The 13,343-nt window shown below is 44.8% G+C and overlaps 1 protein-coding gene across 2 annotated transcripts in view; it reads right to left on the reverse strand.

Annotated features, from left to right (window-relative positions):
• SLC25A16 (solute carrier family 25 member 16) overlaps nt 1–1,809 on the reverse strand; it is a 28,586-nt gene extending 26,777 nt beyond the window's left edge. Inside the window, exon 1 of one of the 2 annotated variants that reach the window (XM_075000224.1) lies at nt 1,550–1,809. In XM_075000224.1, the coding sequence (XP_074856325.1) occupies nt 1,550–1,619 (70 nt within the window). In that variant the 5' untranslated portion in view covers nt 1,620–1,809. Of the gene's footprint in view, nt 1–1,303; nt 1,512–1,549 lie in introns of those variants that run through there. The other variant, XM_075000225.1, reaches the window with a different exon arrangement.
• Nucleotides 1,810–13,343: the final 11,534 nt, after the last annotated feature.

Genomic DNA, 13,343 nt, shown 5'->3' on the forward strand with positions numbered 1-13,343 from the left:
CAGTTTCTCTGTCATCCTGACTGCTTTCTTTCTGTGATTAAACTTTGTGCTGGTTCAACAGTAATATTTGATACATATAGAACAATTAGAAACTAAGATATTATAGTGATGACTGCAGTCTGGGAAACTTAAGTAGAAAGATACTCCTAACACTATACAAAAAGTGCTGAGAGCTGAGGACCAACCTGTCTGGGGAAGTAAGTCTATCTTTTCTCTACTGAGTGTTTTCTAATATTTTCCCCCTTTTCCTTTCTTTTTTTTAATAGCCTTATTTTTCAGAAGTTGCAATTACGCTTACAATATATTTGATTTACATAAAAAAGAAAAATTCCTAAATGATGATGAGGCTGTTTTGTCATTTAGCATCTGGTTATAACTTCAATAATGATCCTCTCTGATTCAGAAATGTATATAATAGGAAAACAAAAAAGTAGTCATGTAGCGCTTTAAAAACTAGCAAAATAATAATAATTAGGTGAGGAGCTGTGTATGAATTAAACAAGATGTAACTGTCCCCTCAAAAGCCACTTTTCATTTTAAGGAATAATGATAATAATAAAAAGTCTACTATTTAGTTCTGTATTCTCCTGACAATGTCTATAGAAAGATCCAGTATTCAAGGGGGAAAGCTTAAAAGAGACATTACTAAAGCCATGTTGTCTCTGAAATTTCTTCATGTTTTTATATTTAGAAGGTATTTTTTAATAACTTTCAGGGTCCTGCTTCTAAACAGACTTTCACAATCCTTAAATCTATTAATCATCCTAGGGAAGGCATTAAAAGGCAGTTTATCTCATTTCTTTGGCTTGGTAGTAGTTATGAAAGAAAAATATCTGAAGTGGGTCTGTCCCACGAAAGCTCACCTAATAAACTATTTTGCTAATCTTTAAAGTGCTACTTCACTGCTTTTTGTTTTGATAGTGTACAGACTAGCATGGCTTCCTCTCTGTTACTATTAGAACATATTCTTTTGCCACCCCAAAAGAAGCCCTACTAGATGTTGCTAACGCCCTTAGGGTAAACTCATGTTAATATGTTAACTATTTTCACTAGCAAGTAGTTGGCATTTTTGGCAGTGCTTTGGAAGGTTGCACGATAACTGAGGTGCCTGTGAAATAGAGCAGGGCCTGGAGTTTACACCTAGCTCTGCCTCGTGACCTTGAACAAGTCATTCAACGTCCCAGCAGCCAGGGTTCCCCTACCAGGGGCCGGACAGCACACGGTTTGTGAGGTGGTTCAAATGAACGCCGCTTATTTTTTCCCCCACACGACAAACACCACGGCTTTCCTGGGCCAAACGTACTCGCTTGCTGCCTGCGGGGTCTGTCTGCTCCCCGCCCCCGCCCGGTGTCCAGGAGACCCCTGGGACCCAGAACGCAGCCGATAGGGGTTCAAGTCCCGTTTGTATCCTGGGCTCGCTGGCCACACCGCGGAGAGAGCAAAGTCCAGTGCCGCAGAGCCCCTCTCGGGACTCCCCCGATGGGCTGTCGGGTGCCTCAACTCTCAGCCCAGCCTCTGCCCGCGGAGACGGTGGGAGAGGAGCCTTTACCTCCCGCTACGAACTTGCGGAGCCAGTAGAAATCTCCGCGCGCTGCGGCCCTGGGCCCCTGCTTGTCCATGGGGGCAGCGGGCTCTTCGGAGGAGGCAGAGGCACTAGGAGAGTCCCCGATACATTCCGCCAGACCCGCGTCCCAACACGGCGCGCTGGAGGAGCGGGACAGTAGGCCGGCCGCGATCACTGCGCGGGAGCCGCCGCCGCCGCCGGCCGGCAAGCGGGACCGCTTCGCCTCTGCCTGGGCCTGGCGCGGGACGCCGCCTCGGGCCGATTCAGGAAGCGCCTCCAGCCGAGGGAGCGACGCCGCCTGATCGCGTCAGAGGCAGGGTGGGTCCTGCGCGGGCTCTGCATTCTCCCTGGCCCCAGGGGGCCCCTGTGCGCGCGGGGCCTGCCTTGGTCTCTGGGCCAGGCCGCCGGCTGCCTCTGTACCCGCCCCGACCCTTCGGGTGCCTGTCACCCTTCTCTCTAGCCTTGGCTCCCCCGGGCGCGACAACCCTCCAAGAAGGAAGAGAGCAAATGGCTTGTGTGGCTACCGAGGTTGGCACCGGCTGTTCCCTTTGGGGGACGAGGGGAGCTGGTATAGGCTCTTTCTCTCCCCTTTGGGAAGGGGGAAGTGGGCGTGCAAAATGCTCCTGCACCCGGGCGCTGAGGCCTCAGCGTAACTGCAAAAGGTGGCCTTGGCCTGTGCTTTGCCAGCTAGCCAGAAAACTCTCAGCAACTGGTCAGCTTCTTCCCTCTGGGGGGCCCAGATTCCACAAAGGTACTTAGGCACCTAAGTCACAGAGTTAGACTGCCCTGTAGGCTACAAAACTGCCCCTTCAGCTGCTGCCAAATCCTGTAGGTGCCTCCATTGGCTAAGTGACTCCAATTTGTAGGGACAAATGTCCCTTAATGTTGAAATTTTAGCCTGTGAACATGCATGTTGTTGCTTCACTGGCTGTCTCCCAACTAAGACCCCCCAGTACAAACCCCAAACCAGCGGAAAGTATTAGTGGAGTGCCTGTCTTGTCTGTGGGGCCTGAATCACTTCTGTGATAAACTGCCATTCAGAAAGCTGGCTGGAGGAGATAATAGTTTTCATTCCAGTGGTTAAAACGTTCACCAAGGCAGTGAGAGACCTGGGTCCAATGCCTGAGGTAGGAAAAAAAGATTTTGAACAGTGGCCTTTTCTATCACTAATAAGAGACATCTCAAGAGGTCACTGAGAGCAGCCCCAGCTAAATCATCCAAGGCTTTATCAATCTAGGCCTTAAAAGCCCTCTCAGGATGGAGATTCTGTAACCTCCCTAGGTAACCTTTTCACATGCTTCACTACCCGTCTATGGAAGAAAGTTTTTTTAATATCCATTTTAGACTTACCCTACTGCAACTTGAGACCATTGCTTCTGTTCTAAAGTAGGGTGACTAAATTCCCATAGGCTAAATACTAGGGTGCTCCCTAGCTGCAGGGGGCAGCTGTGGTTCCCAGCTGCCCCATGCCTTGAGGCACTGGAGTCAGCTGCACCCCCTGAGTGATCTGCATGTGCTCATGACCCTCTCCGTTCTCGGAACCATGGGGAGCGAGGAAAGGAAGATGCACCAGTCCAGTTCCCAACTCCTACAAGCAGCCAGGAGACTGGAGCCAAGTGCATCAGCACTGCTTAGTTTCCCAGCTCCACTCTACTTGCAGGAGCCAGGAAGCTGCCTGGTGCTGCAGCGCCTGGCAACTGGCTGCACCTTGCTCCAGCAAGTGGCAGGGAGCCCAGAGCCAGGCACAGTGGCGCTGTCAGTTTCCCAGCTCCTGAAAGCCAACGAGAGCCAGGAGCACAAGGTCCCAGCTGCTGCCTGGTTCCCATCTCCCAGACTCTCATGGGGGCCAGGAAACTGACCTACACTGCTGCACCTGGCTCCTGCAAGCGGCAGAGAGCCCAGAGTCAGGCACAGCGGCGCTCGTCAGTCTTCCAGCTCCCCCAAGCTGCAGGGACCCGGGAGCCAGGCGGTGCAAGGCCTTTGTGCTCCCAGCAGCCTTGCAAATACAAGGCAGTTAGCCTCTTTGTTAAAATAAAACAGGATGCCAGGAAGGCACCCCAAATATGGGGCTGTCCTGCCCAAAACAGGACAGATGGTCCCCCTATTCTAAAGTGGAACATCTTCAGTCTCTGATGTTGAACTAAGTTCACTTTTTATATAAAGCTACTACAGAATTTTCGGAACAGTGGTAGAGAGAAGTGTTCCGTGTAAGCTGAGTGCTTTCGTGGCTGCCGACAAGAGATTCAGGTGCCACCCAGCTGATTAGCAGAGCGCCCACAGCCACCCAAAGTGGGCATTATATGTTCAGCTGGTGATGTACATCTGCACGTGCCTTGGTGCACATAACAAAATTTATTCTGTCCACAGATGGAAAAAATTAGAGGGAATGTTAGTAGAGTGTGTGCAATAGTCAGCTGGTTTGGGAAAACAACTGGGAGGTTGGAGATCCAGGGTTTTGTCCCCCTTAGACAGGCTTGATTTAATGCACTTTTTTATGTGTAGCTGCATATTTTTGTATGAAAGTCCAAAACATTGACAGTTTTAATGGCAGAAAGAAGTATTATAAGTCAAAATTGTAAAGCACTGGACAGAGTCAAGACTCAAAATTTCTCTTCCACTCACAACTACTGATTTGGACTTTAAACCTGCACCTGAACAGACCCCTGCCTCCCCACGCAATGCCATTCAAGTAAATGGAGCTCTGCATAGGCACAAAGGTCTTCTGTGGATTAGTTTAGAGCAGGAGTGCACAAAGTGGGGGACAAGCCCTCTTGGGCGGGGTGAAGTTTTGTAAGTGGCGCAGCACAAGCAGCTGCTGGTTCTCAGACTCGTCCATGTCATTAAAAATGTTGAAATATTTTACTGTTTTTGTGTTAACAGAGAGGTAGTCTTGTTAGTCTGTACTCCAACAAAACAAAACAGCAGAAATGTAGCACTTTAAAGACTAACAAAATGATTTATTCGGTGATGAGCTTTTATGGGACAGACCCGCTTGTATGTGTTCAAATGTATGGACCGATTAATAAGGTTTTTACATTCTACATACTCATTTTCTTACACCTGCCAAAAGTTTTCTTTTTCCTCATGTGAATATAACCGAAATTTCTGTCAGTTTGGATTACATTAGACAGGTTGGTGGGGGGACACTGCACTCTGTCCTGGTTTAGAGAACTGGAGCCTCACTCTCTACTTTTAACTTCCTGTACCTCTTTTCATCTTTCTATAAGATAGGTAAATAGTACTTAGCTACCTCCCAGGGATATTGTAAACTATAAATTGAAAAGTGCTTTGAATCTGCACACTTGCATACTTTTAGCAGTATTTGTGAGGCTGGCAAAGAGCTAAACCAACATAGAATTGCTGCTGCCAAAAAATTCCCGAAACTCATGATCCTCATTCATTTCTTCAGACTTACTGTATTTCTTTTCTACAGAACATACTTATCCTTTCGAAGAAAAAGATAAGTGAACAACATTTAGTACCTATTACAAGAAGTATGACTATATTGAAGCACCCAGCAAACAGCCAGTGGTCTCCAACCACCTTGCTCTGAAGGAAGTGCAGATGTGAAAATGGAACATCATGACCAACACCCTCCCCAGCCCCCCACAACTTCTTTGTGGGCCAGGAGCACTCATCCATTTGAGAAATGTTGGTCTTTCCTGTGAAATCTGTATAGTATAAAGATACAAAAGGCCACATTTCATGGTCTGTGATGCCTTTTTCATGGCCATGAATTTGGTAAGGCCTTAATTATATGAGAAAGGTTGTAGATTTGTCACAGCATTTTTAAATTAAAAAGAAAATCACAGAACAGTCACAGTAAAAATGGTGCAAGTCACTTCTGTGATTTTGATAAAAATGTGTAAATGGGAGGAGTCACTGGAAGGGCGAGCCTGGCCGGAACTCAATCCGTAGCAGCAGCTCCTTTCCTGGTACACGGAGCTCCCCACTCCCACAATTGTGACCTAGTGCCTGGGGTCACAGCACAGCTCAGATTTGGCTGACCTGCCTCTTAGTCATTCTGGGGAAGGTCAGATGGGACAAAACTAAGTGAATGCGTCTGTGACCTGGAGCACAAGGTCATAGTGAAATTAATTCATATTTTCCTGGCTGCCTCTTGCTCCCCATGGGGCAGACCTGAGCACTGCTGCAGCCCCATGCACACAGAGCAGGAAGCTAGACTCAGGCAGAAGAGACAGGAACTACCAATGCAGGATGAGTTATGAATTCAAAGACAAGTCATGGACAAAGGAGAACACTCTTGCAATACAATGGATATCCATAATTAATTTTTGCAGCCATTTGAGCAGATGCAGATACTACAAAAGGGTTCTTCAAGGGTGCTTTTCCCTCTCCAACCTGTTCTGCACTTACTGAACATCAGGGTCAGGGCAAACATGCAGAGAAGGGTGGTCAGGGCAGGGTGCTTGTGCCGCTCTGCTCCACCAGGTGCGCCTACCAAGGAGTGGAGTTGGGTTGCTCCTGCAGAGGACAAAAGTCAGAGCAAGGTCCTTGTCTCGCTCCCCGGTAGGAGCCTCTGGTGGGACAGCAAGACAAGCATCCCTGGAACACATACTCACACACACAGACACTCCTGCAAAGTGAAGCACTGTTAAACTGCTTGCTGCTTGCAAGATACAGATGCAGATACACATAAAAGGTGGGGAGCGGATTGCGGATTGGATGCATGTTGTTTCCAGCAGTGGTGAATCAGATATGGAGCCACATTTTTACATCCATGTAGGGTTCTACAAATGGGAAGATCACAGCATCAGTGACATTTTTCCTACTTTGACAAATCTAATCATGAACAATGCTATCTTCACCCTTAAATCATTTACCTACCATCTCTTAAGGGTATGTTTACACAACACTATAAGCCCCAACCCCACTTCCCTCCTCAGGCGATTCCATCTGACTTGGTTTTAGGAACCAGGACCCTCAGGCTGTGTCTAAACTAGCAAGGTCTTCCAGAAGAGCTGGGGCTCTTTCAAAAGATCCCACAGAGTGTCAATACACAAAATGAGTTCTTTAAAAAGTAAATTGAAAAAACTTGGTGCTTTTTTTCGAGGTGCACTTCCAGTCCCGGATCAGGAAAAGCAACTTATTCCAAAAAACTTCTGAAAAAAAATGTGTGTAGATGCTCCGCAGGCCATTCTTTCAAAAGAGGCTGCCTCCATGGCACCAGCCAGCTGGTGTGCAGAGATGCCCTGGCCAGCATCAGCAGACCTTTATGTTCCCTGCATCCAGCCACGTTTAAAGATGCAGGGACCCAGAAACCCTGTAGCAGGAAGTTGAGAGCATGCTAGCAGCAAAGGCACAAGCCTCCTGCTGCACGCCCTCACGGCCAACCCTGCAACCACGAGCAAAGCCATGGCCACCAGCCAGCCCCATGTGAGTCCAAGGGGCCACCTACAGAGCCCTCAGAGGGGGAGCAGGAGCCCACTCCGCTCACAAAAAAATTGTCCCCATCCTGGACCAAGTCAGAGCTTCTGGACCTCCTCAGCCTGTGGTGGGACCAGGAGGTCCTACAGGAGACAGCTAGGAAGTGGCAAAATGCGGTCACATTTGCCCGGCTGGATGCCAGCTTGGCTGCCCAGGGACACCCTGCATGCAGCCAGGAGCAACTGAACTCAAAAGTTAAGGAGTTCAGGCATGGGTATGTCCGGGCCCAGGACGCAGAGGGATGGTCAGGGGCAGGACATGCCACTTGCCCCTTCTACACAAAACTGAGCAATTTTGAGCCTATAATAGATACATACAAGTTCCAGTCATAGCTCATAAGATGTGTAGGTAAAAGAGGTAAATCATGTAGGCTAGACAGGAGAAAAGCCATGTAAACTCAGCAAAGATGTATCTCTTCAGCCTATGCATCAGTGCAACTGCCCTGCTATAGTACTGCTAGTACACACACTCTAAATCGTAACAGAGAGGAAGCCGTGCTAGTCTATACACTATCAAAACAAAAAGCAGTCAAGTAGCACTTTAAAGACTAGCAAAATAGTTTATTAGGTGAGCTTTCGTGGGACAGACCCACTTCTTCAGACCATAGCCAGACCAGAACAGACTAAATATTGAGTCTGTTCTGCTCTGGCTATGGTCTGAAGAAGTGGGTCTGTCCCACGAAAGCTCACCTAATAAACTATTTTGCTAGTCTTTGAAGTGCTACTTGAGTGCTTTTTGTTTTGACACTCTAAATCGGTTTAATTACCTGATGCGTGCAAATGGCAACAGCTGTGTTGAGGTGAAAAGCTCTCTTACTGACAGCACTGTCCACAGTGGTGCTAACGTCAGTGTAACTTGTGTTGGTCATGGAAGTGGCTTTTTTGCACCCCTGAGCAACATAATGTATACCTATATAAGCGGTAGTGTGTACTTAGCCTGATATATTCATTCTTTATGCCTTCCTCTCTTTTACTAAGTGCTTTTCCAAAGAAGGGGGACTTAAAAGATAATACCAGGAAGTGAGGAGAACAAAGCCTTGTGCTTATCATTAACTGTGCCCATTGAAGGCATGTATCCACACTTGTATCAGAACACAAAATACTCGTGCACCTGCTGCAAATCACGCAAGGATTTTCAGATCAACAGCCCAATGTTTCAAACTTTATACTTCCTACACTTATTTGCAATCAGGCATCCTGTATCAAATATTCCTTTTATTAAATGATTCCACAAAATTTAGGAAGCATGATACAACAAAAAGTTAAGAAGGGCCAAATTAAAGAATATGTATTACATAGGCTGAATAAAATTTCAACATACAAGTTTGCACAGGAATTTTAATTGTCTCAAATATTTGTTTAAAAGCAATAATGGAAACCAATCAATGAGAAGAATTACAGACAATTCTGTCACTAGCTAATTACTAGTTGTCCCCTATTGGCTCATGAGACACTTCTTAGCTAAGAAATATGAGAGATGTGTGCAAATTCTCCCATTATTTTTTGTAACAATACAAATGCAGCAGGAGGTTAAAAGCTGCTGCTCATTGGTCTGAGGATAAAGCCACTATAGGTGAGAAGCTTAAAGAGATTTTAATTGGGTAGCAGAGGAGCATAAGTGGGAAACTCATTGGATTTTATTGGTGACCATCACACTGGAATTGCTGTGTTCTGTAATCCTGAAAAAAGACGAAGAAATAATACTAAGTAGTGCTCATAAAGTTTTCATACATTAGCTACTCAGGCTTCACAACACCTCATGAGGGAGGTCAGGATCATCAGCCATATTTCATAAGGGGGAATTTCAAATAGGTGGTTGAATATTATTTATCAGATAATCTGACAAATTTGTTACCATTTTAAAATTAATCAATGAATACTTTTAAAAATCATTCACTGTGGCAGTCAGACTGATCAACTGAACTGACAAATATATTCTCATATTATATATTTCACAAATGTACTGACATTTCCAAACAAATAATTCAGTAGTTTTTAAAATGATTTGCCCATTGTTAGGAAGTGAAGCAAAGTAGCTGACTTGTCTAAGAACACAGCAACAAGGACGAGAATTCAGAAGTGCCTTGCCTTAATTCACTAGTCGTTTTCTCAACATCTCTGAACTACTTGATAAGAGCTACCATAACATAATTAAATTTAATATCCTTCTTGGAAATTCCTTAGGAGTTCCCTTCAGTACACACTGACATGTGGTAGGGAGGGGAAAAGGGGATTATTTGGGGTCACATGCCTTATTAGATTGCCATCCTGTGGTGCAGTCGAGACTCTCCCTGCAGAGCAGCTGAGCAAGTGAGCTGCACTGGTCTGGTCTGTTAGTCTTTAAAGTGCTACTTTACTGCTTTTTTGTTTTGATAGTATATAGATTAGCACGGCTTTCTCTCTGTTACTGGTCTGGGAGAGAAGTAGAGGTACAGGTGGGAGCTGCATAGAAGGGCTGCTGCTTTCCCAAAAGGCAGGTGCCTGCTTTCCAGAAGAGAGAGGACTGCCGATAGGATGGAGAGGTGAGACTTGAGCTATTCTGAGGCTGTGCCCCTCCCCCTGCCCCATGTGTTGTCTATGCCACAGTAGCATTTAAGTTCAAAAGGGGAGCTATACTAAAAGGAGGAAGCTAGATAAATGGACATTATAAGCAGCTGTGAGAACTATGCAGCAATCACACTTCTGTCAGTGCCAGGAAAGATCTACAACAGTATCATCCTGGAAAGAATGAAAAACACAGTGGACCCAGAGCTGAAAGACCAGCAAGCAGACTTTCAAAAGAATAGGTCATGCATTGACCAGATTGTAACATTACAAATCATATTGGAGCAATCTGTAGAAAGGAATTCACCATCAACTTCATCAACTATGATAACGCTTTGACAGCATACGCAGGGAAACCCTCTGGCAGCTGCTCTGGCAACAAGTTAGTCAGCCTCATTAAGAACTCTTATGAAGGAGTGACCTGCAAAGTTTACTATGGGGGACAGTTCACAAGGAGCTTTGAAGTGAAGACCGGAGTCCATCAAGCCTGCTTGTTCTTACCATTCCTCTTTCTTCTGGTGATAGACTCAGTCACGAAGATGACAATAGCAGGAAAAAGAAATGGGATTCAGTGGACACTGTGGACCCAGCTGGACAACCTGGAATTCACTGACAGTCTGGCACTTCTGTCCCACAGCCACCAACAAATGCAAGAGAAGACATCAGATCTTGCCAACTCCTCAGCTACAGTTGGCTTGAACATCCACAAGGGAAAACCTAAGATCTTGAAAAATCAACACCTGTAGCACAGAGACAGTGATACTTGGCAGCAGGTTGCTAGGAGAAGTTGAGGTCTTCACATACCTGGTCAGCATCATCGATAAAGAGGGGGGCATTAGTGCTTATAAGAGAACAAGGATTGGGAAAGCAAGAACTGCTTTTCTTCTCTTGAAAATAATCTGAAATTCTAAGCAGATGAGAACTCAGACTAAGATCAGATTATTCAACTCCAATGTCAAATCAGTCCTAATATATGGAGCCGAAACTTGGAAAACAACAAAGAGGACTATCAAAAAAAAATCCAGACATTTATCAATAACTGCCTCCATAAAATCCTCTGGATCCACTGGCCATACACCGTCAACAACCAAGACCTGCGGCAACTGACTCTACAACTTCCTGTTGAAGAGGAAATTAGGAAGAAAAGATGGCAATGGATTGGACATACCCTTAGAAAACCAACCAGCAACATCACAAGACAAGCCTTAAGTTGGAACCCACAAGGAAAAAGGAAAAGAGGGCACCCAAGAAATGCTTAGCATAGAGACCCCAAGGCAGACGCTAAAAAGATGGGATACACCTGGTTAGAATTGGAAAAGAACACCCAGGAAAGGCGATGCTGGCAAATGGTTGCCCATGTTTCAAGATGTAGGAGTGGAAGAGGCTTACTAATACTACCACTAACCAAAGTGAAATGCCTGAGAGCTGCATGGGGCTCAACTTTTAAAAACCACCATAACAGAGCTTCAAATTAAGTGTATAAGAGGACAACAATAAGCTGACTGAAAGTGCCACCATGGCTACACAACAGAGTAAAAGAGGCAAAACGTCATCATTTAAAAATTGAAAGTAAAATCCTATAAAGAAAAATGGAAAGGAGCATAAATTACAGCAAGTCGAGATTAAAAGTATTTGTATACAAGCTAAAAAAGATTTCGAAGAGCAACTGGTGAAAGACTTAAAAAGTAACACCCACTTTTTTAAGTACATCAGAAGCAGGAAGACTGACCATCTGTTTCTGTGGCTGTTGGATGATAGAGGCGCTGAAGAAACATTCAAGGAAGACAAAGCCACTGTCGAGAAGCTAAATTAATTATTTGTTTCAGTCTTCATTGCAGAGGATAGTAACAGAGAGAAAGCCATGCTAGTCTATATACTATCAAAACAAAAAAGCAGTAAAGTAGCACTTTAAAGACTAACAAAATAATTTATTAGGTGAGCTTTTGTGGGACAGACCCACTTCTTCAGACCGTAGCCATACTAGAATAGACTTAATATTTAAGGGATGGAGAACCAAAATTAGTAATCAAGGTTGACAAATCAGAAAAAAAATTATCAAGGTGAGCAAATCAGAGAGTAGAGGGGCCGGGGCGGGGGAGGTCAAGAATTAGATTAAGCCAAGTATGCACAAGAGCCCCTATAATGATCCAGAAAATTCGCATCCTGGTTCAAACCACAGGTTAATGTATTCAAATTTGACACATTAACCTGTGGTTTGAACCAGGATACGAATTTTCTGGGTCATTATAGGGGCTGTTTTGCATACTTGGCTTAATCTAATTCTTGACTCCCCCCGCACTCTCTGATTTGCTCACCTTGATAATTTTTTTTCTGATCTGTCCACCTTGATTACTAATTTTGGTTCTCTGTGCCTTAAATATTGAGTCTGTTCTGGTATGGCTATGGTCTGAAGAAGTGGGTCTGTCCCACGAAAGCTCATCGCCTAATAAATTATGTTGTTAGTCTTTAAAGTGCTACTTTACTGCTTTATTGCAGAGGATGTGAGGGAGAGTCTCACACCTGAGCCGCTGTGTAGCAAGCCATGGCTCTCCTCCCACTCAAAGGACAGCAAGTCGGCAATGTTTAAACAAAAAGCAATAGTAAATTGTAATTTCCCATTGTTTGTGTAGTCTGTCCACTGTGATTAACTGAGTTTAAATCATTCTGCTTCTGGGAAATCTTGTGTTCCTCTCAGAATATACTGAAGCTCAGTTTTCCAAAATATAATTTTTTGGCTTTGAGATTCCAAAAGGCACATTTACCTATAGATATTCTGACCCTGTTCTGAAGCACTGAAACAATAATGGATTGTTTGAGTTCTGCTTTCATTGCCTTCTGATGGCCCTTCCAACTCAGCAGTGGAGGCTCACAGAAGCAGCTTATGATACCAAACAGTCACAGAGCAGTTCAAACAGATGCTTTTTCATAATGAATGTATGAAGGATGTTCTGGACAGGACCAACAAGCAGGTGCAGTAGCAGCGGGAAGAGGGTTCATGACAAGAGGGAAGGCAAACTGGTCTTTCAAGTGCTACATAACAGCTGGTTTGTTTAGTTAGAATACAGATTAACAAGGCTATCTCTCTGTTATTAGAGGATTTCAGTGTACAAGGAGAGGGTTTCAGTGCAGTTTCTGGAACAGGTGCACTGACTGAGGCAGGAAGCTAGCATCCAGCAGAACGACCTTTCCAAGAGTCTGCTTATGCTTATAGCCATCAGAGTGCAGGCCCTGAACCTGAACTATATACAGAGTTCCGTTCACAGTACTGTGTACTACAGACAGGAATGCTTTGGTCAATTCCATGGTTTTATGGCCCATGGAAGCGGGAGTTGCAGCTGGATAGGGTAAATATGCTTCATGTAATCCTCCATCCCTGCTGCATACCTCCACCCCTGTTCAACCCCCTACATGCTTTCATTTTCTTGCAGATACCTCCCCTCTGGAATGCATCCACCCCATAGCAACAACAGCAAGGCTGTGTCTACACTAGCATTGCGCTTTTGAAAGAGGCATGCAAATAAGATAAATCCAAAATAAGGTTCTTTTGAAAATGGTTTACTTTCAAAAGAGCCACAACTACACTGTTTTTTTTTTCTTTCAAAAGATCTTTTGAAAGGAGAACATGCAAATGAGGCATCAGCTATGTAAATCTGCACCTCATTTGCATTTTCAATTCCTCTTATTTGCCTGCATCTTTTGAAAGTGCAATGCTAGTGTAGACACAGCCCAAGTGTATGCTAACTGTGGAAAGAAGGGAAAGAAATACAAGAGAACATGCAACAGAAGAG

This window comes from Carettochelys insculpta, chromosome 7, assembly GCF_033958435.1.
Source record: "Carettochelys insculpta isolate YL-2023 chromosome 7, ASM3395843v1, whole genome shotgun sequence".
Classification (NCBI taxonomy): Eukaryota; Metazoa; Chordata; order Testudines; family Carettochelyidae; genus Carettochelys; species Carettochelys insculpta.